This window comes from Protomyctophum bolini (assembly GCF_963924005.1).
Source record: "Protomyctophum bolini genome assembly, chromosome: 22".
NCBI classification, from domain to species: domain Eukaryota; kingdom Metazoa; phylum Chordata; class Actinopteri; order Myctophiformes; family Myctophidae; genus Protomyctophum; species Protomyctophum bolini.
This window is the reverse complement of record NC_137883.1, coordinates 23284049-23310456: the sequence shown is the minus strand read 5'-3', so window position 1 is coordinate 23310456 and position 26408 is coordinate 23284049. Positions and strand designations below refer to the sequence as shown.

Genomic DNA, 26408 nt, shown 5'->3' with positions numbered 1-26408 from the left:
TCACTCCAACGTGTTATAAGTGGTCAAATATTTGATTAAATATTTGTTTATGTTTTATTTAAAATAATGTATAAAGTAAAAAAAATAAAATAAATACAAACCATTTCACAATATCGGTCAAGACATCGACAGTGGTCCTCACAGTGGGGTCCAGGGACCTTCAGGGTTCCTTGGCGGGGTTCCAAATAGACCCTTAATAATATAATATAAGGCATTGAACCCCTACCATGAAATGTTCTATGAGCAGGGCCTGGCTGTAAACAAGTTCTTGAGCTTAGTCCAGTTACCCTGGGTAAACATAGTACCTTTCCTTTCCTTTGTAACTATTGAGTCACTCGAGTTATGAGGAATCCTTGGAAATTAAAAGGTTTGAGAACCACTGCGGGCTAGGAGGACTCTCAGAGAATTGGGGATCACCTGCATTGAACCAAAAAGTCTGCCACATATACAGTAGGTCAGGCTCTAATTGAAGGCCTGCAGCCTTGTTTATGTAGTTCACCCTTGGCCTCATGATTGTGCTCTGACAATATGAATATGATAGAACTACAGCATGCTGCATGCAGGCTTGGTATTTATTGTTTTGAGTACAGCCTGGTCCTTTGACACAAGCTCCCCATCTTATCTTTGTATGCGTGTTCTGATTCTGATCACTGCTTTTATCAGGAGGATTATACTTTTACTTGAAACTTCAAGTTGAAGTTAATTGCCACTGACCTGTGTTGATTAAGCACTTTCAACCTGGGCATGTCATATGTAGCAATTAACCCCTCCCATCTACAAGCTCACAACGTGTTGAGAGCTTGTAGATCAGCTATTCTCTGGGGGTGCGACCCTGCACTCTTTAGCTACTGGAGATGTGGTGTGCGACATGGATTTCTACACAGAGGACAGTCTTACTACATGAAATGCTGCGTTCAAGTTAATCAGAGTTCCCTGCTGTGCCGAGCAGAGAGAAAATGTAGCAGAGCCGAAGGGAACGCCATCATAAACGTATTATATGCACACTTGTATTCTCATTCTATAATAAATATTTGTTCAATCTATTCGTGAGTTATCTGACTGAAATATACGTCATTATCCATATCGTCTCTGTCGGGTGGAAACCTCATATGTCCAAAACAAATTATTTTCAAGATTCTAATAAAAAAACGGCAACAGTCGCAGATCGACAAGCTCAAAACGCAGCGTTTGAGCTTGTCTTGACAGACAGACACACACACACACACACACACACACACACACACACACAGTATGTGGCTACAGCCAAACACATGGCCTCTCTTGGCACTTCCAGGGAAAGTCTTTTTTCCTCTACCCATCCAGGATGGACCCCTCATGCTGTTTTCTCTACTATCTAACAAGATGTTTGGGTGGAAGCTCCATTGTCCCTCTCATATGTCAGAAGCTTGCTACAGGTATGTGTAATAGGAAACAGTAGAATCCTCAGTGTAGGTTTAATAACTGAGATTGTACATGTATGCAATCAACCTCACTCCATCATTATTCAAGTCAAATCCTGCAATCTCGGAACGGTCGCCACCACGTATTCTTTAAAGTAATCTCTGTAAAACAATGCCTAAACAACCTTATCCCTAAACGTAACCCCAGGGAAACTATTCTAAAAACTAGCCTTAATCCTAAACTTAATCTCAGTAAAACCCTATAGGGGCCTATTCCTAAAGTTAACCTCGGTTAAACTAATACAAGAACCGCTACATAGCCTAGGCGAGCGGTCCACGAAAGAAATGGGTGCGAGTGTGCTTTGGGGGCGAGCATTCCGGTTAGCTGGTATAAACTTGGGTCGAACCCGAGGCCAGGTAGGCTACTAGCTATACGTTCTGGACTGGAAATTAAATTCACTTTCAGTGTCACTGCTCGTGTCCATTTTTATAAGGGGGGAAATACAGGAGGAATGTTGTGGTGAGCACATTGGAATGATGCCCTTGGAAGAAGGTACAAAACATTCTTGCCAAACGGCAAGAACGGTCATTCTGACTTATGCATAATTAGTTTATATTCAGAGTTTACGGCTTCAGTATGCTTGACTCGTATGTTAATATTGTTTGTAATGTATCTGTGCACGCACCGTATGTGTGGCTCTGTGGTCAACAGAGAGACAGGGAACCTATCTAAGAACTGCAGCTATGGAGAGATAGGGGGAAAGTACAAAGGAAGGATGTCCTTCCTGACTGCATATCCTGTGTTCTGCTGACTGAGGTTGATCTTCTCCAAGCCCACACCACTGACCAACTGAGAATGAACCTCTTTTATCCACTTCTGACCAAGGACTGCAGCGCATAGACCCAGTGTATTCTACTGCTTGCTGTAGTTCCCAAAACGTTTTCAATGGACTCGGCCCCCAAATGTATTTGGCCCCGGAACCGTCATCTGGAAATATTTTGTGCCAGGGACCGCCTGAATACCGATACTAGTATCGTGATGTTGTGTTTATAGCTATCTAGCTACCGGTATATCTCGTGTTGTGTTTATAGCAGACTCCTCACTTAAATGTGCACTTGCAGTTTGGGCAACTCCAAAGCAAACTCCACATGTCCCAACATTTTATTTACCTGCCATATAGTGTCAACCCCTTAGCCCTGTGTCGGATCGGTGGTTAGACTGGCATATTCACCGATACCGATATGACAAATAAGGGCTGATCCGATACTTTTCCCTAAATCTAAGCTTAATTCATTAATGAAAAAATAAAAACCCAATTATTTTGCGCGCACGGACTCAGCCCCCCAGCCTTGTACCCTAGTCAAAATATGGCCCTTGAGGAAAATGAATTGGATACCCCTGGCCTAGAGGGGGAGAGAGAGGGGGGAAGGGGTGGTTGGGGCAGACATAATAAGAGGAAATGTGACATTATTATCAAAGCCACTGACGTTGAGGCACTGAGACACTCTCTGATGGTAAACAAACACAGTTCCTTGTTCTCCTTGATGGTGATTCAGCAGCATAACTATGACTACGCACAGCAGCCTCTATTACAACACTTGTTCTGAGCAAAAACAAAACAAAGAAATGTAAGTCAAGGGGTCAAGGATGCAACAGAGCTTAAGCTCAAATGTGTAGTGGCCAGTGGGACATGCATGCTGACTATAAGACAATTATGCACCACCATTATATACTTTGTTGTACGTAACAATTGCAAAAACAGCCAATCTACAAGCTCGTAGTTTACAGGTCTGCTAATTCCTATTATATACCCACGGCCCACCAGTGGGGCCCGGCCCACAGGCTGCATGGCCCACTGCAGCATGAGCAGAGCCTGCAGTTTTATGTCGACAATGCTGCCTGCCAGAAAAGAAATGTTAAGGGTATGTTTGCTTTCGTCCTTTTATGACAGGAAGACCACAATCCCAGGAGTATATCCATTTGGGGGCGTGAATCCTGGCATTTGGCGGCTGCCCACCACAGCCCGGACCCAAGGGAGCCACTTATCTCTAGGACATAACTGAAGGAGTCGTCGCTTTTCTGTCCTTTCTGCTCAAAGGAGAAAGTATGTCTTGTTAACCCTCAGCTCAGTCCGCATGCATTCATTCACAGCGACAACTTTTGCCCTGGGTGTGTCTCCCATTTTCTGCTGCACTGTGAATCTCGAGCAGACGTATAGTCCCATTTCCTAAGAAGTAGCCGCAGTAGTTTAAAAACAACCTCATCATTTTTCCCCCCTGATATGTGAGGAAACGATTCAAACGAATAATGAACAACACCGGAATTTGCGTCATCATGGCAACCAGTGATACACACTGGACAGTAACGGTGCATCACTTGTACTTCAGAACCTACTGCACTCCAGTCTTTGTATGTTTGGATACGTAGGACTTTCACAGTACATTTCAAAGACAAATATTGTACTTTTGACTCCACTGCATTTCTAGGAAGGGAAAAAAGTATACATTTATGAATTAATCATTTAGGGTACCGGTCACACGGTCTGGCTTTGAGTCTGCCTTTATGGCTGACTTTCTTTTTGCAATGGCAATAAAACGCTCCGTTCCCATTGAGAGCCATTGCAAAAAGACGGCCACAGAGGCATAATCAAAGTCAGGTGTGACCGTATACCCGCAAGGCCTGTTTGAAACATAGTGAAAAAGCAAATCTACAATTATTGTAGCCCCTCCAATATACAGCTTTTTGTCATAATTTGCCATTGACATATGTGTCTGAACAAATCGGCTTTTTGTGCCAACATTAAATGCCATTGACAATGAAAGGAGAATTTTACGTCATAGGTCTGTGTCTGAGCAAATCGACATTATCATCATCATGATGATGTACGATGATAAGAGCGCCCCCCCCCCCCCACTATAAAGAAAGTCTTTCTAGCCCATTTTGACCTGAGGACGATTCTAAAAAAGATTCTTCTAAATCCTAACAGTTTTCTGAAAAACCTATGTTTCTATGTCGGTGGTGCTCAACCTTTTTCATGTCAAGGACTCCCAGAATTATCTGTATTTGGCTGCGGACCGCCATGCTGAAAATATGTAGTTCCAGGGACCCCCCCCCCCCCCCCCAGAAGCAAAGATTTGAGTAAAAAACGTTTGCTCTGAAAGAATATATATTCTTTGAGGCACAGTTTCACAATTTTCAAAAAATAGCAGAAGCTCATAGCGCGGCACTCGGTGCCGCGCTATGAGCTATGAGCGTATTGTTATACAGTTAAAAGTATAACAACAATGCTTGAAACACCAAAAAGGGGGTTCCCCGTTTTGAATGGGCTATAGTCATGCAGGAGAAGGAGAGAAGTTATTGGCCCAAGCACCTTGCCTACCCTCCCGTTTCCTGAGAAGCCGGGGAGGAAACTGCAGAAATTGAGTCAAAGTGATGAGTTCAGCACATAGCTGTGCCTCCCAGGCGGAGCCCGTATGACCACATGGCCTCTGGGTCTGCCTGACCCGTGTTCTGCTCACAGGCGTCCATCAGGGGCCAATGGGGCCATGGGGGAAGAGTCAGGAAAGGGCACCCCCCATATTGACTGGAGAGGGCACTGGGTTATATAGGGTTCCACTTTAAGTTTTAAGTCTTAAGTCAGCAATAAATAAAATAAATAATCTGGTAACATGGCTTTTCCAGGTGTAATCACATACTAATGAGATCAATTATGTGATCCCATAGCATATGTGGAACCTCTATGGGGACCTACCACGGGTCGCAGACAAAGTCAGAGAGCGAAGGATGAGGCTGTCGGGGAACAGAACAGGCACCCAGAACTTGAGGCAAGTAAATTGACCCTATGGGGAGCCAAAGCCAGGAGGGGAAAGAAGCGTACCACCTAATGTAGACGTACTGCGGCGCGACAGCTTGGCTGACAACACTGATGTCCTATCCAACATCAAGAACCTGATGTTGGATAGGAAATTGTGGAGGGCAGCGATCCAGGAATCCCAAGTTGGTGTTGGTTAGACCTCACTCTCGCACCAACTAGTGAGCCAAGGATTTTGTGGCAACCACACATTATTATTGCAATAGCCTATATACAATGCAGAAGGTAATGAATTATTGTTTTATGTACTGTATCAGTACTCCTTTCCCAATACAAAGGCAAGTGCTAGTATATCCTAAAGAATATATTTGAACCACTTTCAACCTGGCATCGCTATTTTGGGCATGTTCACTGTAGGAACAGAAAAAGGAAAAAATGCCAATAGCCAATCTATAAGCTCACAACGCATGAACTTACAAGCTTGTAGATGGGCTATTTTAACTATGAATACAGGTGTGCCTTGAGACTTTGACTTGCCATTTTTGGTGTGCATAGGCAACACAAAGTTTTGACAACCACTGATACTGATACTATCATATCCCTTTACATATCTTATATTCATTGGTCCATTTATAGACACTACAGCACTCCCTCCTTCTCGAGAGCAAAGTTTTGCAGACTCAGCAAATGCCTTAACCGTCACATGATGCTTTGTTAGTTGTAATAATCTGAAACTTCCTGGACATTACACAAGATTTTCCTAAACCCTACGTGTCAAACAAGACACTGCATGTTTAACCAATTATAATATAAAATATTATGCTATTGTTGTTGCGTCTCCCTCTACAAGTTTTCATACTGTAGATTAATTGTGGTGCCACGTATGAATGTAAAATGTATCAAAGTCACCTTTTTGATTGATTGAGTGATTGATTAAATACTTTAACACATTGAAATCAGTATGGCAAGTACACTTTAACAAGATATGCAAGACCCTGGAGTTTCCATTGTGGTCCTGTAATTAATTCATCATCAAGTAATACATGCAATACAAACAATAGGAATACATATATAATCAACAAGGGTGTATATATATATCAAGTGTGGCTAGACTTGGTATTGCTGAATCTAGATTAGGCTTCAGTTGTACAATGTTGCCATCTGGTGGACAAATGCAATATGCTTCCCAGAAAGACAAACAGAAAGGCTCTGATCAGGCTCTGCCAGTGGACCAAACTCACCTGCCATTTGATTACTTGTCTTAGTCAGTCCACGTTTCAGTCAGTTTGCACTCTTCAGACCCCACAGACAGACATTGGGCTAAAAATAATAATGACAATGGATATAATGGGTATTGGTATTGCATACTAGTATAGGGTGGGGTATGTATTCCTGATTTCCTGATTCCTGTGATGTCTGTGATGTGACCATAAAACTGATTCTGAGACGGACACAGGGAGCTCCACTGGTCTCCTTCAACCCAGATTTGGCACAAACATGGGGTTAAATGTGTTCTACTGTGCTATGCCACCAAAGATATGGAATGCCTAACAGTCATCGAAAAATGACCCTCCCAAAACCGACATAAATAGCACTAGCCATTTGTAACTGGTCCTAGTCTAGAAAAGACGAGCACACACACACACACACACACACACACACACACACACGCATATCTTCAAAAAATGAATTTCTGTCCTTGTTGCTTCATTATATCATTATATTTAAAGGGAAAAAAATGATTAATTCTATTGATATCACAAATATTCTCACAGTTAGAGTAAAATAATGACCTAAATACTTCCTGGACTTTACTGTCAGTGGAACGTCCAAAAAGCCTTCGTCCTTAAATATTTGCTCTGTCTTCCGGTAAACCGCTGTCCTGCAGTATGTTGCACAATACTGGTAGGAAATGCAACTATAAATGCTGTCAATGACGAGAAATGGTTCTTAAACTAGCTTGTAGGTCTGCTATTTTTGAAATAACGAATAACGAACGACTGACATAGAAACATAGCTTTGTCAGAAAACTGTCAGGATGTAGAAGACATTTTTAGAATCTGATCTCGGGTCAAAATGGGTTAATAAAAAAGGGTAAGGTCTGCACACTGGATAATGCTCCAAAGCTAAAAAATAAAAATAAAAACTTTCAGCTCTTCATCAAACAATGAGATACACATACCTACCTACATAATGTTCATAGGCCATAGAGTAAAGACAGTTACGACATTGAGGGGGCAGAAAACGGAGCGCTGTTCATGCAGCCTGAACTGGGACAAGCTGGAGTTTGAAATGCATTGTTTTCAACGAGGGCAGTTTTAGGCATGTGTGCATTGCAAACTGTTACCCATTTTGACCTGAGATCGGATTCTAAAAATTACTTCTACATCCTGACAGTTTTCTGAAAAAGCTATCTTTCTATGTCAGTCGTTCTTCGATTAAAAAAAAATAGCAGACCTACAAGCTCATAGCGCGCTCTTGTAGATCTGCTATTTTTCAGTAGCTATATTATAACATAATGCTAATACCAAAAGGGGTTCCCGCCCAAAATGGGTTAAAGTATTGTACAGTGACAACTAAAGACAACTAAAGACAACTGTAATGTTTATGTCGTACTGTTTATTATTGATGCTGATATAGACTGAATGTCCTTATTACACTTTCAGAATTAATATCATGAATTAATGAATGTTCAGCAACTGGCCTGGGCTGTAAATCCAGTCTGGCATCTCGACGGCCTTTACTGCATGGCGAGCCGCCAAGTGGCATGGCCACCGGTCGCGGATCGAACTTGGATCTCGCTGTCTCTCAGCTATCCCTCCATAAAAATAAAAAAATATGTTCAGCAACTTATACATTTAATTGAGAATGTTCTGTTAAAAATATATATTGTATTTAAATTGATAATGGAATGAAGTAAAAAAAATAAAAATAAATTGAGTGAGTCGTTTGTTTCAGTATAGCCAAACAGCTCAGGTCATGAGTTGGACTGTATCAATATTGCTACATCTGAGATCCAAGGTCTTGATTTTAAAGCAACAGTGAGGTTTTCACATTAGTGTTTGTGTGCTAATCTTTGACACAGTGGTGTGTGTGTGTGTGTGTATATATAAGACAAGTGGACATAATGCTCTCTACTTCATTATACCCCTCAGCTTCATCATGAGGACTCCCACCGCTCTCCAGTCATGCTGCCTTGGTCTGGGTCTAATCATGGTTCTACTTGGACAGGGAATGTATGTATATCTATGCATGTCATGACTCGTGTATCTCCGTTGATGTAACCCATTTAGACCGCGTTTCGGGCTGGTGGATCTGCTACTTTTGATGTTTTTTGTGTAGTCTCCGAATGCTATATATAGAGTCTGGAACTATAGCCCCCCATGAGCTGAGTAAGGAAGCAGCCATTTCCGTTTCCGAAAAAATATTTTAAAATATAAACTTTTTTTTGTATTTTCTTTTCTGCTAAGCAACAAGCTATATATCTGCTTTAGATGATCTCTATTTATATTAGGATAAATGTGCGCGACTGTAAAGACGAAACGGAAGTGGGGAGGAGGCTCCACTTCCGCTTTATCGCGTACTCATGATGGCGCTTCCGTTGGTCCAGACTGTATGATGAAGCGTTTGGAAATTGCGAGAGTCAACAGTCTGGTAACGCGAGACTACCTTCTGTGTGCCACTGTAGTACGACCAAGTAGGGCGATTAACGAATAAACACAAAAGGTTTGAATATGGAGATAAGAGGTTTTCGTCCCCGACAACACAAGGAAATGATAGCAACTAAACTGACACAGAGGCGTTCCCAGCCTGAGAGGTATAACAACGTATACATCTACGTTCTAAACGGGTTAAGGGCAGGGGTCATTGCCATGTTGGATTTTTGTCGACATTCCATTTTTTGCCACGGACATAGAAAATTAGTGGACGGAAATATTACCAGAAACACAAATAGATAACCCTGAATGACAATAACTGGTCTGTAACTCTGAGTGTGTTCTAATGAAACGTGAGAACCACTAGTACTAGTTGGACTCCTAATGTGCCATAGAGTCATAATAAATAATTGTCATACTTATTCTGCAGAGAACCTGGAGACTTGACATTCAGTAAAGTGCGTGTTGTTATGATCAAAATAAGAACATTATAATGGTGTGTGAAACAGAAAATCTAATAATTTGCCACGGACAAGACAGACATGTTGGTGACCCCTGGTCATCATAATAGAGGATGTGGGGAAAGCAGCATGTCATTGTTTTTCTTCAGAGGCCATCTTTGATTAGCTTTCTCAATGTTTTTTTCTTTTTTTAATGTGGATTTATATTGTGATTGTGATTATTGTTGATTTTTTTTATGTGGCTGCTATCTTGGCCAGGTCTCTCTTGTAAAATAGATTTATAAGGTGAAATACATTTTAAATATGATTTTCTTTCTGTAATACGTTGGGTTTTAATCTGGGTCGGATTTGCTGGGGTGGGCCAGGGGGGGAGGGGTAAATTGGAGGGGAACTGGAGGGGAACTCCCTCAAGGGGTCCTTGAGGGAGTTCCAGGGGGTCCCCAGCTAGATGATAGTTAGACACTTTCAGAGTTAAATTAACTTTGATTTTACAATATACATTGGGGTCCCAGAGACATAAATGCCATTAAATGGGGGACCTTATTCAGGTCAAACCGGGGGCCCTTGAAATGAAAATGGTTGAAAATCACTGCTAGAGCCGCAAAAATGTTCTCTTATGGGGGTCCTTGAAAATCACTGCAAGAGCTTATGGGGGTCCTTGGCATATATTTTCAAATGGGGGCAGATTAAAATTAGCGCAGGCTAATAACTCTGAGTATCATTTTGGGGGTCCTTGACATGAAAAAGGTTTGGGAACCACTTGCCTATTTTACCTTTTAATTTAAACCCTCCCCATGTGTGTGTTTATAGGGCAGCTCCCAGAATGACATGACCCTCCCCATGTGTGTGTTTATAGGGCAGCTCCCAGCGCCGAGCCCTCACCCATCAACTGCATGTGGAGCCGATGGTCGGAGTGGACTGCGTGTGATCCTTGTGCTGGGAAAGCACCATCACGGGTATGTGTTCTGGACCTTTGCTGATAATGGACAAAGAAAATAAAAGTACTTAAAGTACCAAGAAAGTGTAGTAGCCTATATATACTCGTCATGCAGAATGTCCCAGTTCACAAGTTTTCAATGTAAAATGTGTATGAATCTGTTGAAAATAGCATCGGTACGATTTTATCGGTAATAATAATCTAAATCTACAACTTAACTATACTAAAGTTTTCAAATAATTGTAGTGGAGTAAAGGACTAAAGGTACAATATTTAATCATGAGGGCCCCCCTACGGTCGCGGCCCACCGGGAATATGCCCGGTACGACCTGTGGTCAGTCCAGCCCTGTCCCCATAGCTAAAGAGAGTGTACAAATGGACCCTAACAGGCCCTACAGTATATCGGACTGTTTCTTGTAAACGGAACATCACTATATAGTCCTACATTGAGTCTACTACATTTTGACAGAGCCGTTCCCGCGGCGTGGAGGTGTTTGGTCAGTTCGGCGGAACGCCCTGCAGGCAGGCCGTAGGAGAAAAGGCGCCGTGCGCCACGGCCGCCGTGTGCCAACGGCCGCCGCCGGCTCCCTGCGCTCAGAGCGAGTTCCAGTGTGGCTCGGGTAGGTACCGTGCTACTGTTGTTCCTATAGAGCGGTTCCCATACCAATACCAGTTTCTGTAAAGTTGCCGATACGGGCCTAAAATAAATGCTGGTATCGGCGAGTATGCCAGTCTATGCCCGCATTCCGATACCATGTAATTTACAGTCAATCAATTATTTTGTATTTTGAATGCTTCAGTTGACTGATATGATATAGTATGATATAGTACTTTATTGTCAGTTCGCACTGAAATTTGTCTTGCGACCCAGCAGCCATGTTAAATTTACACTGCATTTTTAATGTAATGTTCATCAATATACACTGTCCCGACCAAATAAACGAACACACATACACACATTTGACACAAAGAACAAAACAATATTACATACATGAAGACAAGAGCAAGATTGCCCCATGGCTACTAGTACAACTCCTGATTAAGTCTGACCTTATTGTATGCTGGGACACCATATTACAGTATCTCCTTCCTGTGTTTGAGGTGGTATTCCTTGCTAACCGAGGCCCTTTAGTTTAATGCGTTGAAGGATCTCTTGCTCTGTCTTTAAAACCCATTTTGGGCGGGGTGGCATTATGCTATGCTTTAGCTATTGAAAAATAGCAGATCTACAAGCTACGAGCTTGTAGGTCTGCTATTTTTGAAAAATCGAAGAAAATAGCTTTTTCAGAAAACTGTCAGGATGTAGAAGACATTTTTAGAAGGTCAAAATAGGTTAATGCGTTGAAGGATCTCTTACCCTGTCTTTAACCCTTGTCCCCCCAACCCCTCTCTCTCTGTCCAGGCGAGTGTATCAGGAGCAATCTGAAGTGTAACGGCGACAGCGACTGTCAGGATTCCACAGATGAGGACGAATGTGAAGACGTTACGCGTAAGCCCTGTCGCCTGTTAGACCTGGAGAACAACGAGCAAGGCAGGACGGCAGGATACGGGTACGATATATATAACGCAACTTGTCAGTGTCATCGTTTTCTCAGACATTATTCTATAGATTACTTTTCCAATGAATCGAGAGGCACGTCTTCCTTGATAGGCGCTTTACATAGATTGTGCATTACATTCACCCATTCATACACTGATGACAGAGGAAACTATGCAAGGCACCAACCTGCACATCGGGAGCAATTAGGGGTTCAGTGTCTTGCTCAAGGACACTTCGACACTAACTCTGGGGGAGCCCGCGTTCAAACTGGCAACCTTGCAGTTCCCCATCCGGCCACTCTACCCCTGAGCCACCACCGCCCCTGAGTCCACTGTTTTGTGGCTTAGCCGTCCCGAACTCTAGTATTTCAAAACGGTCCGTTTTTCCTCCATACACCAGAGTCAACATATTGAACTATAGTATTTCTAAAGGTAACAACAAGACAACTCACCCTTTTTCCACCTCCAAGTGAGTTGTCCGGACATCTCACCCCGGTGAGATGTCTTCACTTTCGGGGGTGAGCTGTCTTCACTTTCGGGGGTGAGCTGTCTTCACTTTCGGGGGTGAGATGTCTTCACTTTCGGGGGTGAGATGTCTTCACTTTCGGGGGGGATGTCATCATTTTCGGGGGTGAGATGTCTTCACTTTCGGGGGTGAGCTGTCTTCACTTTCGGGGGTGAGCTGTCTTCACTTTCGGGGGTGAGATGTCTTCACTTTCGGGGGTGAGATGTCTTCACTTTCGGGGGTGAGCTGTCTTCACTTTCGGGTATTCATTGTCCAGTATTCTTTCTAAATGGTCCTTTTTCCCTTCATACACCAGAGTCAACATATTAGGCACGGGTCCTCGAATGAACGCCTTCTACAATGATTACTTTAATGGGAGGTGTGAGAAGATACTGAATCCCAACACCCGGGCGTATGACAGGCTCCCCTGGAATGTGGGTCAGCTCCACTATGCGGTTAGTCACAACTCTTCCATCTACCAAATAACTAACTAACCAATTCATTTCAAGGACACCCAGTTTAATATCGTTGCTGTCGGGCAGAAACCTCCAGTTTTGTTTCCATCATACTTCGTCATACTACAGCTTCACACTTGTGATGTTGTTGATGTTGAATCCTGAAACATAACAGTTTTGGACATATGAGGTTTCCACCCGACAGACAGTATTCTGCATTGGGACATGGAATTCCATTTGAGATTATTTTGTAAAAAAGAAATGCTCTGGGACCCCAACACGGAAAATCATCAGAGTCAATTTCCACCGGTTGGGAACCGGTTCAGTTCTTTTTGGTTCTTAGTCCATGAGCCAGACCTCCAACATTTGAACGTTAGAATTGAGTGAGCAAAACCATACCTATATTGAATCAGTATATTATATTACACTTCCACAGTAGTATCTTTTTAATTTTTTGCATAATGCTTACTTTGCATATTTGCAAATGTAAAAATGTGTAATACAATAAGTCATTGTCTTCATGTAAGTAATCAACTTTTCAATGTTTCATGGTGATAACAATTTAATATAGGTATGGTTTTGCCCACTCAATTCATAATTAACGTTCCAATTTTGGAGCTCTGGCTCATGGACTAAGAACCAAAAAGAACTGAACCGGTTCCCGAACGGTGGAAAAGGGGCCGATCGGAGTGTATACAAAATGTGTACACTCTCAGAGTTACAGACCCGTAAGGGTCCATTTGGTCACTATACTGTAATGATGACTCATTTTGCTGGGGACCCCCATGGGAACCCCCATCGAGGACCCCCACTTTGAGAACCACTGATCAATACAGTTTGACGTTTAATTAACCCATTTTAGGCGGGAACCCCTTTTGGTGTTCAGCATTATGCTATGCTTTAGCTATTGAAAAATAGCAGATCTACATAGCTCATAGCGCGCCACCGAGTGGCGCGCTACGAGCTTGTAGGTCTGCTATTTTTGAAAAATCGAAGAACGACTGACATAGAAATATAGCTTTTTTCAGAAAACTGTCAGGATGTAGAAGACATTTTTAGAATCTGGTCAAAATGGGCTAAATATACAATCTGTGTTTTTCCCAGACTCGTGTTGAAGAGCACACTTCTACAGAGGTCTACGAAGACACTCACACCATTATGAGTGAACTGCTCACCGAGAACAGTTTCAACATCAATGCCGGAATCAACCTAAAATACACCCCTACCGAAAAGTCCCCAGCTGCCGAGGGTGGTGACGCTGGTGGTGATGCTGGTGGTGCCGTCGCTGGTGCTGCCGGGACTGGTACCTCTGTTAGTGGCGACATTGGGGCTGACATTGACTATGACAAGTCAACAATGGTCAAGCAGCTATCAGAGTATACTACTCAAAAGGTAGGCGTTATAACCCTTTTGTAACAGAGTATTTCTACATTGCAGTATTGATACTTAACTGATATTTAGACCCCGAGGACGCATCTGTGTCACCTTTATTTATAGCTTCTAACCACTTCAAGCATTATTTGCTAAAAAATAGCAGATCTACGAGCTCTTGTGGTTCTGCTGGGTTTTGTTTTTATCGTGAAAATGTGGCACAAATCATTGAATATATATATATCGTCGTTCACAGCATAGTTTTTAACTCAAATCTTTGCTTCTGAGGGTCCCTGGAACAACATATTTTCAGATGGGGGTAATTCTGTGGGAAAACGTTTGAGCACCATGCAGCTACCACCACTGATACGTTTTTTTCAGAGAAAACTGTCAGGATTTTTTTTTTCTTTTAACTTTTTTTTAAACTTATTTTAGTTTAGGCAACTTCACAGAATTACCGTACAGGTATACATTTTTCTTACAACTGATTTTTTTTTCTTTTTCACAAACTCAGCTGTTACATACTTTCACAGGATATATAAATGATACACTCATACACACAAATAACTTCACATACATTTACAAGTATTCCAAAAAAAAAAAAAAAAAAAAAAACAAGGGAATAAAATACAGGTATATAGCGAGACAAAAACGACAGAGCGACGGTAACAATGGGAGGTAAACAATACTGGGAACAGACATGACTGGAGATGGAGGAAGGTGTATGGGTACACCAGAAGGTCTGAAGAGAAGTGTATTTGGTTACTCAAGATTCAGAAAACCTGCTACCTCATCAGTAGAGGCAGTACAGGACTCCACCTTTTACTAAATATGTTTGGTTGAAGCCTCAGGGCATATGTAATTTGTTAAACTGTCAGGATTTGAAAGACATTTTGTAGACTATAAGTACCTCTTCCTTCACGCCGTTCAGAACAAGGCCTTCATGAGGGTGACGGGGAAGGTGCAGCTGAGTACCTACCGGCTCCGCTCCCTTCATCTCCAACTGGCCAACGACTTTGTGGAGCACGTGAGGTTGTATCTGCCGCCGGAGTACGAGAAGGGCCGCTACTTTGGCTTCATCGAGGATTGGGGAACGCACTACACCAAGAACGGAAAGTCTGGCGGGGAGTACGACCTGGTCTACGTTATGAACAAGGAAGTCATCAAGGCTAAAAGTATGTGTGTGTGTGTGTGTGTGTGTGTGTACTCTCTCGTTGGGAGGGATTTTAGTTTGAGACTTAAGAGGCTTTTTGTTTTTACACAGTAAATATAATCGCCATCAGCGTTAATTTAACTCTGAAAGTTCCACTTGTATAAACTCTCAGAGCTACAGAATGAATACATGAACATTGAGGATTTTCCTGGTGGTATAGTTAAAGATGTTCAAAATGTCTGTATTTTCAAAGTGACGGGTAAATAGCTCACTTTTTCTCTGATGCTAAAGCAAGATGGTATCTGTTTTATTGCAGAGGTGACAGAGAGCACACTGAAAGAATGCCTGAAAGGTGGCATCTCTGCCAACGTGCAGACGGGTGGCGTGGAGATGGGTGGCCATGTAAAACCTGCCGTCTGCGAAACCGTCTCCCCAAAACCTTCAAGTGAGCTTTTCCACTTTTATAATACTTTATACGTACATACAATTATGATTATTAGTGTTATTATTATTGTATACCTTAAATCCACTAACCCATTAACCGCTTGGGGGGGGGGGGGGGGGGGGGGGGGCATTAGATAAAAAAACAAATAGCAGAGCTACAAGCCCACAGAATGCATCGCAACGTGATGCTTTTTTTCTTTACACAAATCTTCTCTTCTGGGGGTCCACTGGCACTGGCATGCCACAAAACATTTTCAGATGGGGGGTCCGCGGCCAAATACACATCAATTTGATTTGGGGGGGGGATCCTTCCTTGACATAGGTAAAAGGTTTGAGATTAACCACCGCTGTAGGCCTATACTGTAAAAAAAATCTCTTGACACACAAATTGACGTTTTTCTGGTGGGAACAACAGCCGACGGTTCGGGCAGCGCGTTGGTGGAAGATGTGTTGATGTCAGTGGCTGGCGGAAGCCTGGCGGCCGCCGCCGCCATGAAGCACACGCTGAAGAAGGAAGGAGTCCTGGACGCGTTGACCTTCTCTCAATGGGCCGGGTCCATCGCCATGGAGCCGGCGCTCCTGGACAGTGACGTGGGTTTATTTTAATTTTTTTAACCCATTTTGACCTGAGATCAGATTCTAAAAAATGTCTTCTACATCCTGACAGTTTTCTGAAAAAAGCTATGTTTCTATGTCAGTCGTTCTTTGATTTTTCAAAAATAGCAGACCTACAAGCTCGTAGCGCGCCACTCGGTTAAACTAAATGAAAAGCTGGAGCTTGTGGATCGGCTATTTTCAGCAAGTGTAAAATCAGCCATTACGACGGCATCAAGGCCCGCCAAAATACATTTCAGTCGACTAAATCAACCGTAGATTTAGTCGACTAAAATCCTATGAAATTTAGTCGACTAAAACTAGACTAAACACCAAGACATTCCCGGTGACTAAAACTAAAATCAAAATGTGCCGCCAAAAACAACACTGATTTTATCCCTGTGTTATTATTACCAACCGACAGCCAGAGCCGATATACACGTTGATTCCGATGGACATGGCGAACGCCAGCGTGAAGATCTCCAACCTCAAGCGGGGCATAGAGGAATACGCGGCGGAATACAGCCTGTGCAAGTGTAAACCCTGCCAGAACGGAGGCACCTTGGCGCTCATCGACGGCCAGTGCATGTGTCTGTGTCCTCCCCTGTACGAAGGCCAGGCCTGCCAGCGACGCCAGACTGACACATCTGCCACCGTACAAGGTATCAAATACATTCTGGGAGTTTAGGTCCCTTACACACTAAAGGTCCTAAAGGTCCTAAAGTACACCGGGCGCGATTTTCGGATTTTCCGAAAAACGCGCCCAGGGTGCAGTGTGCAACCACCTTTTCTGTCTGTCTGCCGGCCCGAATATGGAAATATTTGTGTTTCGGTGAAATGGTCCAAGTATCATGATATTTTTGGTCAAATGAATACCAATTTTTTAAAATTGTGATTATAATATACGTATTACAATATCAAATCAAATCGACATTTTCAAAAGCAGAGCTATACGATGCATTGTGAGATAAGTAGAGCAGCAATTCTTGAAGAGTTTTGAAAGCGACAGGAACAGGCTCGGTCCATTTCATGTCATATGGTGTTATGGGAGCCCTCAGCCATGGGCACTTGATGTTGTGCGAGGAAGTATAACTTAAATGACCACTTCACCACTTTTCATCCTATATTCATATTGGTCCTCACTAATGATAAAATAGGGGGAAATAATCTTCCCTGTCTGTCTCTCATAGGAAGGCTAGTGGGCAGTTCAGAAATCGTCTTCCAGTGATATATTTTTGAGGAACAGCAATGTCCGTGTTCACCTATATGTGTTCACCTATGTGTCCGTGTGACGTTAATGAGCACCAGTATGACTATGAGTACCAGTAGGGGCGCTGTTGTGCCAGAAACAGAGAGAGAGTGCTGCACTGTTGCTCTGCTAATGAGAGAGACTACTCAGTTCACACGGGTGTGATTTTTTTTTTTGAGAGAACGATGGCTTCCATTATTGCATTGTAACTTTTCAGGAATAGAAAGCCTGCCGTTTTCATTAGCTTGTATTCCCCATCGACGATGCTCACTGGAAGACGGGTTTCTGAACTGCCCACAGACCTCCAATGAGAGACACAGCCCCGAGTAGAACTAATTGGTGCCAATTTTCTCATGATGAATATTAGTGAGGAGCAGTTATATGAAGATGGGTTGTAAAGTATGTGAGCATATTATTGATACTGTATCAGTCATTGTTCATGTATTTATTTATTAACCCTTTGCAGTCGCGACGGGGACCGTGGCTCAGGTAGGAAACTGGGCGTGTTGGTCCAGTTGGACGGGATGCAGCAGCCACACGCACCGCAGCCGCACGCGCTCCTGTAATACAGAGGGACTCACTGGCGCCACCTGCAGGGGAGACGAGACCAGTGACGACTACTGCTGAACAGATGAAAAAAATCACACACGTGTGAGCACTACCCCTCTCTCTGTTTCTGTCGACCCCTACTGGTATTAATAAGTCACATACTCGTACTCATTTACACAGGTACAAAGGTACATACACAGGTACACAGGTACACGGACATTGCTGGTTGTAGAAAAACTCCTCTTACACCCTTAGAATTACATTGATTTTGTGCCTAACTTCTAATGAAGATATTAATAAAAAAATACACAGCTCTGTGCATCTGAACACTTTGGCCTGTAGTGAAAAGAGTATGTATTTAATAGACTAGAGGCGTGTCTTAAAAAGCGCAGCGGGTCACATTCCAGCGTGGGAATAGAGAAAATGAGAAGCAGATGATAGGAGGGAGGCTGGACACATCACGGACACACACACACACACAGATGATAGGAGGGAGGCTGGACACATCTCACACACACACACTGGTGTAGGTATATATAGCAACATTACGTTTTTAAAAAAAACGTAGGATTTGCCATTTTTGAAAACTGTTTATTCAAGTGTTGAATTAATGGTTGAATAATTTATTTTTATTTTATTTTAAATGTTTAATTTAGCCTATAATTCTTGGAGTCTTGGGCGTGAAAACTTTTGAGAACTACTGGTTTAGAAGGCATTTTGTAGAGTCTGCTTGTTAACCACTTTCAAATTCAAAATGGCATTCCTATTCTTTTTTTATTGTATTAATACCGTATATTGAGGGGTTGTCGCTGGATCTCACAGAAACCTATATAGCTCTCTCCGGAGAGGACGGTGGAGATGTGTTAAAACCCCCGAATGATGTGAAAGGAACCCCCTATTTATTTGAATGGTGGTGGTGAACACAGCTGGAGTTGTCACCTCCCCAGTTTTTCGGGTCAGTAAAAGTCATTGATGTTTTTTAGAGAGAGAGAATTGCTACGGCGCGTTAAACCAGTGGTGCACGGCCTCTTTTACGCAGCTGGGCCTGCCGTAGACGAGCGGGTATAGAGACTGGCCATCTGGAGAAAGGAAGGACTCTGGTTCGTGCCCCGACCCCGGTCATGATTGTCTAAAGCCACATTCCAATACCCCAAAATCTCGGCCACTCGCTCACTCCAGCATGGTGGTGTTAAAGGACCACTTCACCACATTTCAACATCTCTTCATATAATTGGTCCTCACTAATGTTCATGATAAAACACCACCATTTTTTTCCCCTACTCAGTCTGTGTCTCATAGGAGGGCTTTGGGCAGTTCGGACACCCATCCACCAGTGACATCATTAGGCAGATTTATTTTTAAAACGATTTGTTTTCAAATATATTTAGATTTTTATTTTCGTGAAAACGATGGCTTCAACTTTTGCATTGCAACTTTTCAGGAAAAGAAAGCCTGCCATTTCTATTAGCTTGGATTCACCATCGATGATGTCACTGGTGGACGGCTTTCTGAACTCCCCACAGCCTTTCTATGAGACACAGACTGAGTAGGATAAAATGGTGGTATTTTATCATGAACATTAGTTGGGACCAATTATAGGAAGAAAAGTGAAGTGGTCCTTTAACGGTGAAATTGGTGACCTGCTGAAACATGTGACAATCACATAAATAACTAAATATACCCAATTAAAGCTTCACTTATACAGTGTCACGCACTGAAAATGTATAGCATCGGACCAATCCTACTCTTAGCCAATGGGGGTAGAATATGGGGAAGCGGACAGGTCCGTGTTGATCACATGACTATAATAATAATAAATGTATAGCACCTTTCATGACATGAAATGCAGCTCAAAGTGCTTTACAGAGCAATGGAGAATAAAAGAAAAGCAAGGCAACGACATTAAAAAACAAGCAGTAATGCAATACAGTGAGGACATGAATAACAAAAAACAATAAAATATCAATTAATTGACCACAGCATTTCAATGAATGATCATTACCAGTGAATCTAAGATTTGACCCAAAATAAATTGCAATAGTATTAAAATCATTCAAGGATTTTTATGATCTTTATAGGGTCATGCAAATAGTAGGCTATATTAAAAAAATGGAACCCCCGGATCGACCACCATAGTAAAAACATCAGTACATTAGTCTAGTCTCGCACATAGTGATGTGCGAGACTGATGTGCGAGTGCGATAGTGCGAGACTGATGTGCGAGAGCGAATGTGCGCGACTGATGTGCGATAGTGCCAGACTGATGTGCGATAGTGCGAGACTGAAGTGCGTACATCGAGACTGATGTGCGATAGTGCGAGACTGACGTGCGATAGTGCGAGACTGATGTGCGATAGTGCGAGACTGATGTGCGATAGTGCGATAGTGATATGTTATAGTGCGAGACTGATGTGCGAGACTGATGTGTGAGTGCGAATGTTGAAAACATGTTGATTAATGAGCTTTGTCCCTGTTAAATAAATAAATGAATGAATGAATGAATTAATCAAGAGATGGTGTATACCAATTTGCGTGATGTATGGATATAATGTGCATGAGTAATATAAAGAAATTAGTTTTGCCTCATCGTGGCACTATAATAGGCATCGCCCCCAGCGGTGCTGGAGATTAGCTGTACAGACGGACTGACACACACATGGACGGACGGATACACACACGGACGGAGTGCAAAACATACTCTCCCCATGCCTTCGGCTGGTGGAGACAAAAATGTTACTTCATCATCAAAAAACATATCTCTGTTGTCAGAGATATAAAAAAAAATGAAAAAAGCAATACAGCCTCATCAAAGTTGTTGTTGTAACTTTATATATTGTCAATTACTTTCATGAGGAGTGGTGGAGTTAGTTGCTTTAGCAGACATTTTGAGGGTCCAATGGAGTTAAAAGGTTTTGTCCAAAGCACGTTTTACTCCTTTCTATTGGTTCAATATTTTCTAAACAACACACAGACGTAAAGGGTGTTCAATAGCACTGATTTATGCCAAGAAATCAAAAACCTCCGGCAACAAACATTTTGGAGGCTAATCGTAGCCATTCGGATAAGTAATTTGACAGATGCATCTTAATCACATGTTAGCCCTACAAAGCCAAAGTGCAGTAAACTACTAAAAAGAAATTAGCTGATAAATGGGTTTAAAAGTGTTTCAACTTGTCAGACACTGTTCTTGAGGTAATCGCTTATCCTCCAAAATTGCTAATTTTGGCTAATTTGACCTTTGGGATACACAAATAAGTCAGTGTGTCCCAAAACGTTAGTTACTGCACTTAAGCAGACTCACGGAAGTGAAAACGTAATCCCTCTCCTTCTGCTTTTCGGCCTTGGCGGGGATAATACGGTGAACTCTACAGATAATAGTCTAGCTTGCTCTGTATCGTCTTGCAACCTTTGACGGAGAAGATTTTCTGTGACGCAGGGAAGTAGATGAGGTCTTCTTTGGCCACCTTTTCAGCCACGTCTTGTTTCGGCGTCAGGCCCTTGGCAGCCATCTCGGCCATAGCACACAGTACGACATGTTTGTATTCCAGAGGGAGAAACGGTATGAAGAAGTCCACCAGGTTCTTGTCTATCAAGCTGGTATACGCACCTAAACCACGAGTTTGTGGGGGGGAGGAAAAGAATGTCAGAATTTGTTTTTTATTTAGCCCCTATAATAATGTGTGGACCAGTGTCCCCCAGGGGTCTATACTTGGTCCTCTACTCCTCTCCTTTTTTCCCCAATCGATACCAAAGATGCAAATTGAGAATAGATATGCCATTTTCTCCAAATATGCCAAGAATAGGGACGCTAGATTTCATGTGGTTAATCAAATCAATAGATAGGCATGTAAGTAAGCTGTGAATGTGTAGTGTACTCACTTTGCTTGCTGTTGAACACAGCCTGAGAAATAGTCATTTCCAGGTCTTTCAGTTGAATTTCCTCTCTGTCTCGTCCTGCAGTCCAGAAATCCAGAGTTTTCTCTACGATGGTGTTTCCTCCAGCATTACTATTACAAACATAATATCCAAACATATATTAGACAGAGCCTGAGAGACATTAGCAGATTGACTCAGTTTACTTAGGTGGCATCAGATAACTCACACATAGATTGAGAACATTAATAATTTGAGAACATTTCATTTATAAAATGTAAATAGAAGTGTGATTTTATGATCTACCATAACCATCTAAGAGCAGGGGAGATAAATATCTTTGGTTGAATGCTTGATTGTCCGATAGGTCAAGCACTGAACTCAATAAAGGAACACTGTCTAATCAAAGGCTCAGAGCACCTGTTCTGTATCCAACATGGAAGCCATGTGAACAAACGCACATTGTAATAATTTACAGCTAAGCTTTGCTCTCAAGAATGTTTTTGAAAACATTTCCAAGTGAGAAATAGAGTAGACAACCGAATATTGATTCTGTTTGATCAACACTTCCCAGAAATTATTATGGTTATCTAAGACACTAATGAGTTTTGTCTTCACCTGAGGAAGATAAATATAGCTTTCCGATAGGAGACTCCATCCAGCTTATCATAGTAGTCTAAGAAGGACGTAATGCTGTCAATCAGGCTGGGATGCATCTTGTCCATCTCATCAAAGATGAACATGGAGATCGGACAGTCGGTGACACTCCCTTTGATCCTCCGCCGTAGCTCAGCCTGGGCATAAACAACAACAGACAAATACAGTATCTGTGTAGTCAAATGGACAACTGATCACTTGATTCTAGAGCTACAGTAGATGTTACAATACCTTGTAGCTGTCAATTTCATTTGCATGTGGGAAGTGATGTGCAGCGTTGAAATAATTGACGAACTTGCTGTCCATGCCCTCTCTGTAGATGTTCTCCGCTATGAGTTGGCTGACGTAGGTCTTCCCTGTCCCAGTTAAACCGTGGAGAGAGAGGACCAGGGGCTTCTTGCGCTTCTCGTCGTTCATGAATCCAGACACAGCTTTCACGATGACACGCGATGCTATATGCTGCCCAAACAGCTTGCGCTCCAGGTCAGCCTCCAGACCTAATGATGAATGCAAAAAGATGACAAAATATATGTATCAGTTTTGTGTAGCACCCCTCTGAATCCACAGAGGGGTGCATCCATTACTACGGTGTTACCATTGGGGTGCATACTTAGTTTAGACATTATTGGTTAGACATGGGTTACGGTTAGGTTTAGGTGTGCTGCCCCGTGGGAGGTGAGGGTTTGAGATAGGTTGTAGTTGTAGGACTAATTACTGGTCTAACCAAATGACTAGTCTAAACCAAGTACTGTCTAAACTAAGTACTGCACCCGCCACCCGTTACCATTAAGCCGATTAGCTACACCTGGCCTACAGTGCACTGCTCCATGGAGAATATGGTACACCTCAGTAATGGCTGTGCCCAGGGCACCCCTCTGTGGATTCATCTATAGGGCCATTGAAGATGTGTGCTGTGGCGGCTCAGGGGTAGAGTGGCTGGATGGGAACCACAAGGTTGCCAGTTCGAACCCGGGCTCCCCCAGAGTTAGTGTCGAAGTGTCCTTGAGCAAGACACTGAACCCCTAATTGCTCCTGATGTGCTGGTTGGTGCCTTGCATGGTTTCCGCCGCCATCGGTTTATGAATGTGTGCATGAATGGGTGAATGTAATGCACAATCTCTGTAAAGCGCCTTGGATAAAGGCGCTATTATAAATGCACCATTTACCTGTGGTTGGTATTGGTAACCATGGCAGCCATTTTCCAAAATCGCCACCACCTGCTGTTATTGCCAGCTACCAAAGTTCTAGACCAGGAATGATTATTTACATAATTCAGCACGTTCTAGCAGCTATATACGGTAGTTACGTGTGGGTGCGTTCGGAAATTCTCACTTGGTGTGCCCTCTTGTCATCCGTTTATTCAGAGAAATCGGTGTGTTGTCGTTCGAACATCTAGTGCGCTGCACCCCGGGTAGGGCGACTATAGATGTGCCCTTTTGTGTGGGACAGTCCCTCATTTCCAATACTTTTCAGGCGTCTCACAAACCGAGACCGAGATGCCACATAGTGACTGGCAGGCATCAGAGTTCAAATGCCCTATTAGTTAGTCCCCTAATAGTTGGCTTTCTGTTGTAAAGCTCTCTCATTGTCTCTTTTCCTGCAAGATTAGTTTTTAAGGGGATATTTCTCAGGTTATTTTGGCTCCAAGTTGGCAGTAGTGAAGTTAGTTACACTACTGCCACCTTGGAGCCAGTCCAACAGAGGGCAGTCACGCACTGGCAATGGTACTATGTTCATGTACCCCGGATGCGACGTCAACGTTGTGCTCAATAAGGTTAGCTACTGTTATTGTTGTTAGCACCGTGGTTAGCACCGTTAGCATCTATCATGGCTGTTGGCTTGGCTGACTGATGATGTTAGTAAAGTGCAACACAACAACCGTGTATAACCATATATTAATGCGAGAACGCCGCGGCCCGTTATCTCGGCCCCGGAACCGTTAAATACGTTATTCAACAACTTAAACGCTGGTGTGGTGGTGGGTGTTAACTTGTTATGATGAACGACCGTTACCTGATCTGTTGAACGAGATCCACTGCGGCGTGCAGCATTCCTTCATAAAACAGAATATTTTGGAACTGACCCAGGCGCCACCGGCCGTCACGCCGAGCGTGATGGCAGTGGTGCTGATCGGCTCGAACGCCGCGGTCATGTTGGAGTAGCTGGTCAGTAAAACCAACACCACTAGCAGTGAACTAAAAGCTGGCTGCATGCTGCGAGGCTTCATTTCACAATGATGTACGGTAAGTGCAAATAACTTTTTATTATATTAAATAACCGGTCGTGCGTCGCAAAACTCAAACCGTTTCAATTATTATCTTTTGATCTGCGATCCACTAGGCAGGAACTGTCTTTGCTGTCTTTCCTTCAGTGGATGAATCTTGATACTGACTTATAGCTTTCATTTCCGTAGAAACGAAAGCAAAGGTTAACACATTATTGCCCTCGCGTGACTCGCGTCACCACCCTATGGTCACCACTATACTTCCACTGAAACTAGAACGTCTAAATGCCAAATTGTTAGAGAATGGCCAAGGCTTGCTATTAAGCTATTTTGAGAGACTTTTATAACTTCAAAACAGTTCATTTGGAATAGCGATTTTGACACTAGGTGGCAGTGTGAGACCGTGGTTTACTATACATCAATAGTACAGTAGAATGCGCTGTTTAAGCCATGGCTCCCTGTCTCACCTCCCCCCCCTGTATTTCAGAAATCAGAATATGGCCTGGTAGCCAACATGTAACATGCTCTTCCAGGTATCGGTATAGCTACAAACATGGGCCGATATTAGAGAAATTATACATGCAGTCATTGGTCTGTTACAATACCAGGTTTATGTTTTGTTAAAACGACTCTGCCCATCTACAGATCTACTTAAGTGTCACATTTGGAGGAACATTCACTATGGGATTCACTATAATTTGTCTCCAAGAACACATTGAAGTTGCAGACTGATCAATATAATCAATGAGCACATAAGTTACTTTTGTGATTGGAGCTACTGTGGATGAGGGTGGGTAATAATATTAATAATAATAATACATTTTATTTATAAGGCGCCTTTCAGGGCACTCAAGGTCGCCGTACAGGTTAAAAACAGATGTCACAGATGGGGCAAATACCTAGGCCATCAGGTAACTTATCTTGTAACCAACACGCTCTGACTTATATGGTGCGTTACCCGCTTAAAACAACATTGTAATATGTAATAAAGGGTCACAGTGTCACTGAGGAATGTTAATAAAAAAGAATATTGGTGTGTGCAACCCTTTGCAAATACCAGGCCATCAGCCATCAGTTCTTAGTCTTTCACTAAACCAACATTGAAAGTATTTTTGCTTCACTACCAAAAGACATCTTACTGTATATCAGGGGTGGGTAACTTTGACGATGACATTGCTGTCGTAGCAAAAATAGCAGATCTACAAGCTGCGACGTGTTTTGAGCTTGTAAGATCTGCTATTTTTGCTATAGTCGAATCGAAATCTTGACATTTTTGCTATTTTTGAATTGGAATCCTAAAAATTTACATTTTTATGTAATTTCAAATGCCTTTAATTATACTTGTGTTGAGATGTGTTACTAATTTAGACTGAAGTAAGTAAAGCGGGTCATGTTTGCATGTTGTGGAATTGTAACAGCTGAAACCAATATTTTATCAGTATTTTGACATTAACCTGATGGCCACATTAAGTGAAGGGCCGCCGTTCAGTTCCGTACAGTTGCCCATGTATGCCGTATATATTAAAATG

At 42.6% G+C, this 26408-nt stretch overlaps 2 protein-coding genes across 7 annotated transcripts in view; one reads left to right on the top strand and one right to left on the bottom strand.

The window, feature by feature from the left end:
• Positions 1-18424, top strand: part of c9 (complement component 9) — a 43455-nt gene extending 25031 nt beyond the window's left edge. For 2 of the 6 annotated variants that reach the window (XM_080756319.1, XM_080756318.1), the window contains exons 3-15: positions 3353-3505; positions 5125-5225; positions 8368-8448; positions 10186-10285; positions 10736-10886; positions 11669-11816; positions 12627-12765; positions 13870-14157; positions 15068-15311; positions 15606-15734; positions 16149-16324; positions 16752-16989; positions 18043-18424. In XM_080756319.1, the coding sequence (XP_080612445.1) occupies positions 5128-5225; positions 8368-8448; positions 10186-10285; positions 10736-10886; positions 11669-11816; positions 12627-12765; positions 13870-14157; positions 15068-15311; positions 15606-15734; positions 16149-16324; positions 16752-16989; positions 18043-18203 (1953 nt within the window). In that variant the 5' untranslated portion in view covers positions 3353-3505; positions 5125-5127 and the 3' untranslated portion in view covers positions 18204-18424. Of the gene's footprint in view, positions 1-1323; positions 1416-3352; positions 3506-5124; positions 5226-8367; positions 8449-10185; positions 10286-10735; positions 10887-11668; positions 11817-12626; positions 12766-13869; positions 14158-15067; positions 15312-15605; positions 15735-16148; positions 16325-16751; positions 16990-18042 lie in introns of all 6 variants that reach the window. The other 4 variants (XM_080756323.1, XM_080756322.1, XM_080756320.1 and 1 more) reach the window with 3 other exon arrangements.
• Positions 18425-19887: 1463 nt separating this feature from the next.
• LOC308310202 (torsin-1A-like) lies at positions 19888-24820 on the bottom strand. Its single transcript, XM_080756398.1, has 5 exons — positions 24669-24820; positions 22887-23152; positions 22617-22792; positions 22005-22132; positions 19888-21732 (listed from the first exon to the last, which is right to left on the bottom strand). The coding sequence occupies exons 1-5, from the start codon at positions 24805-24807 to the stop codon at positions 21491-21493; spliced, it is 951 nt and encodes a 316-aa protein (XP_080612524.1). The 5' UTR covers positions 24808-24820; the 3' UTR covers positions 19888-21490.
• Positions 24821-26408: the final 1588 nt, after the last annotated feature.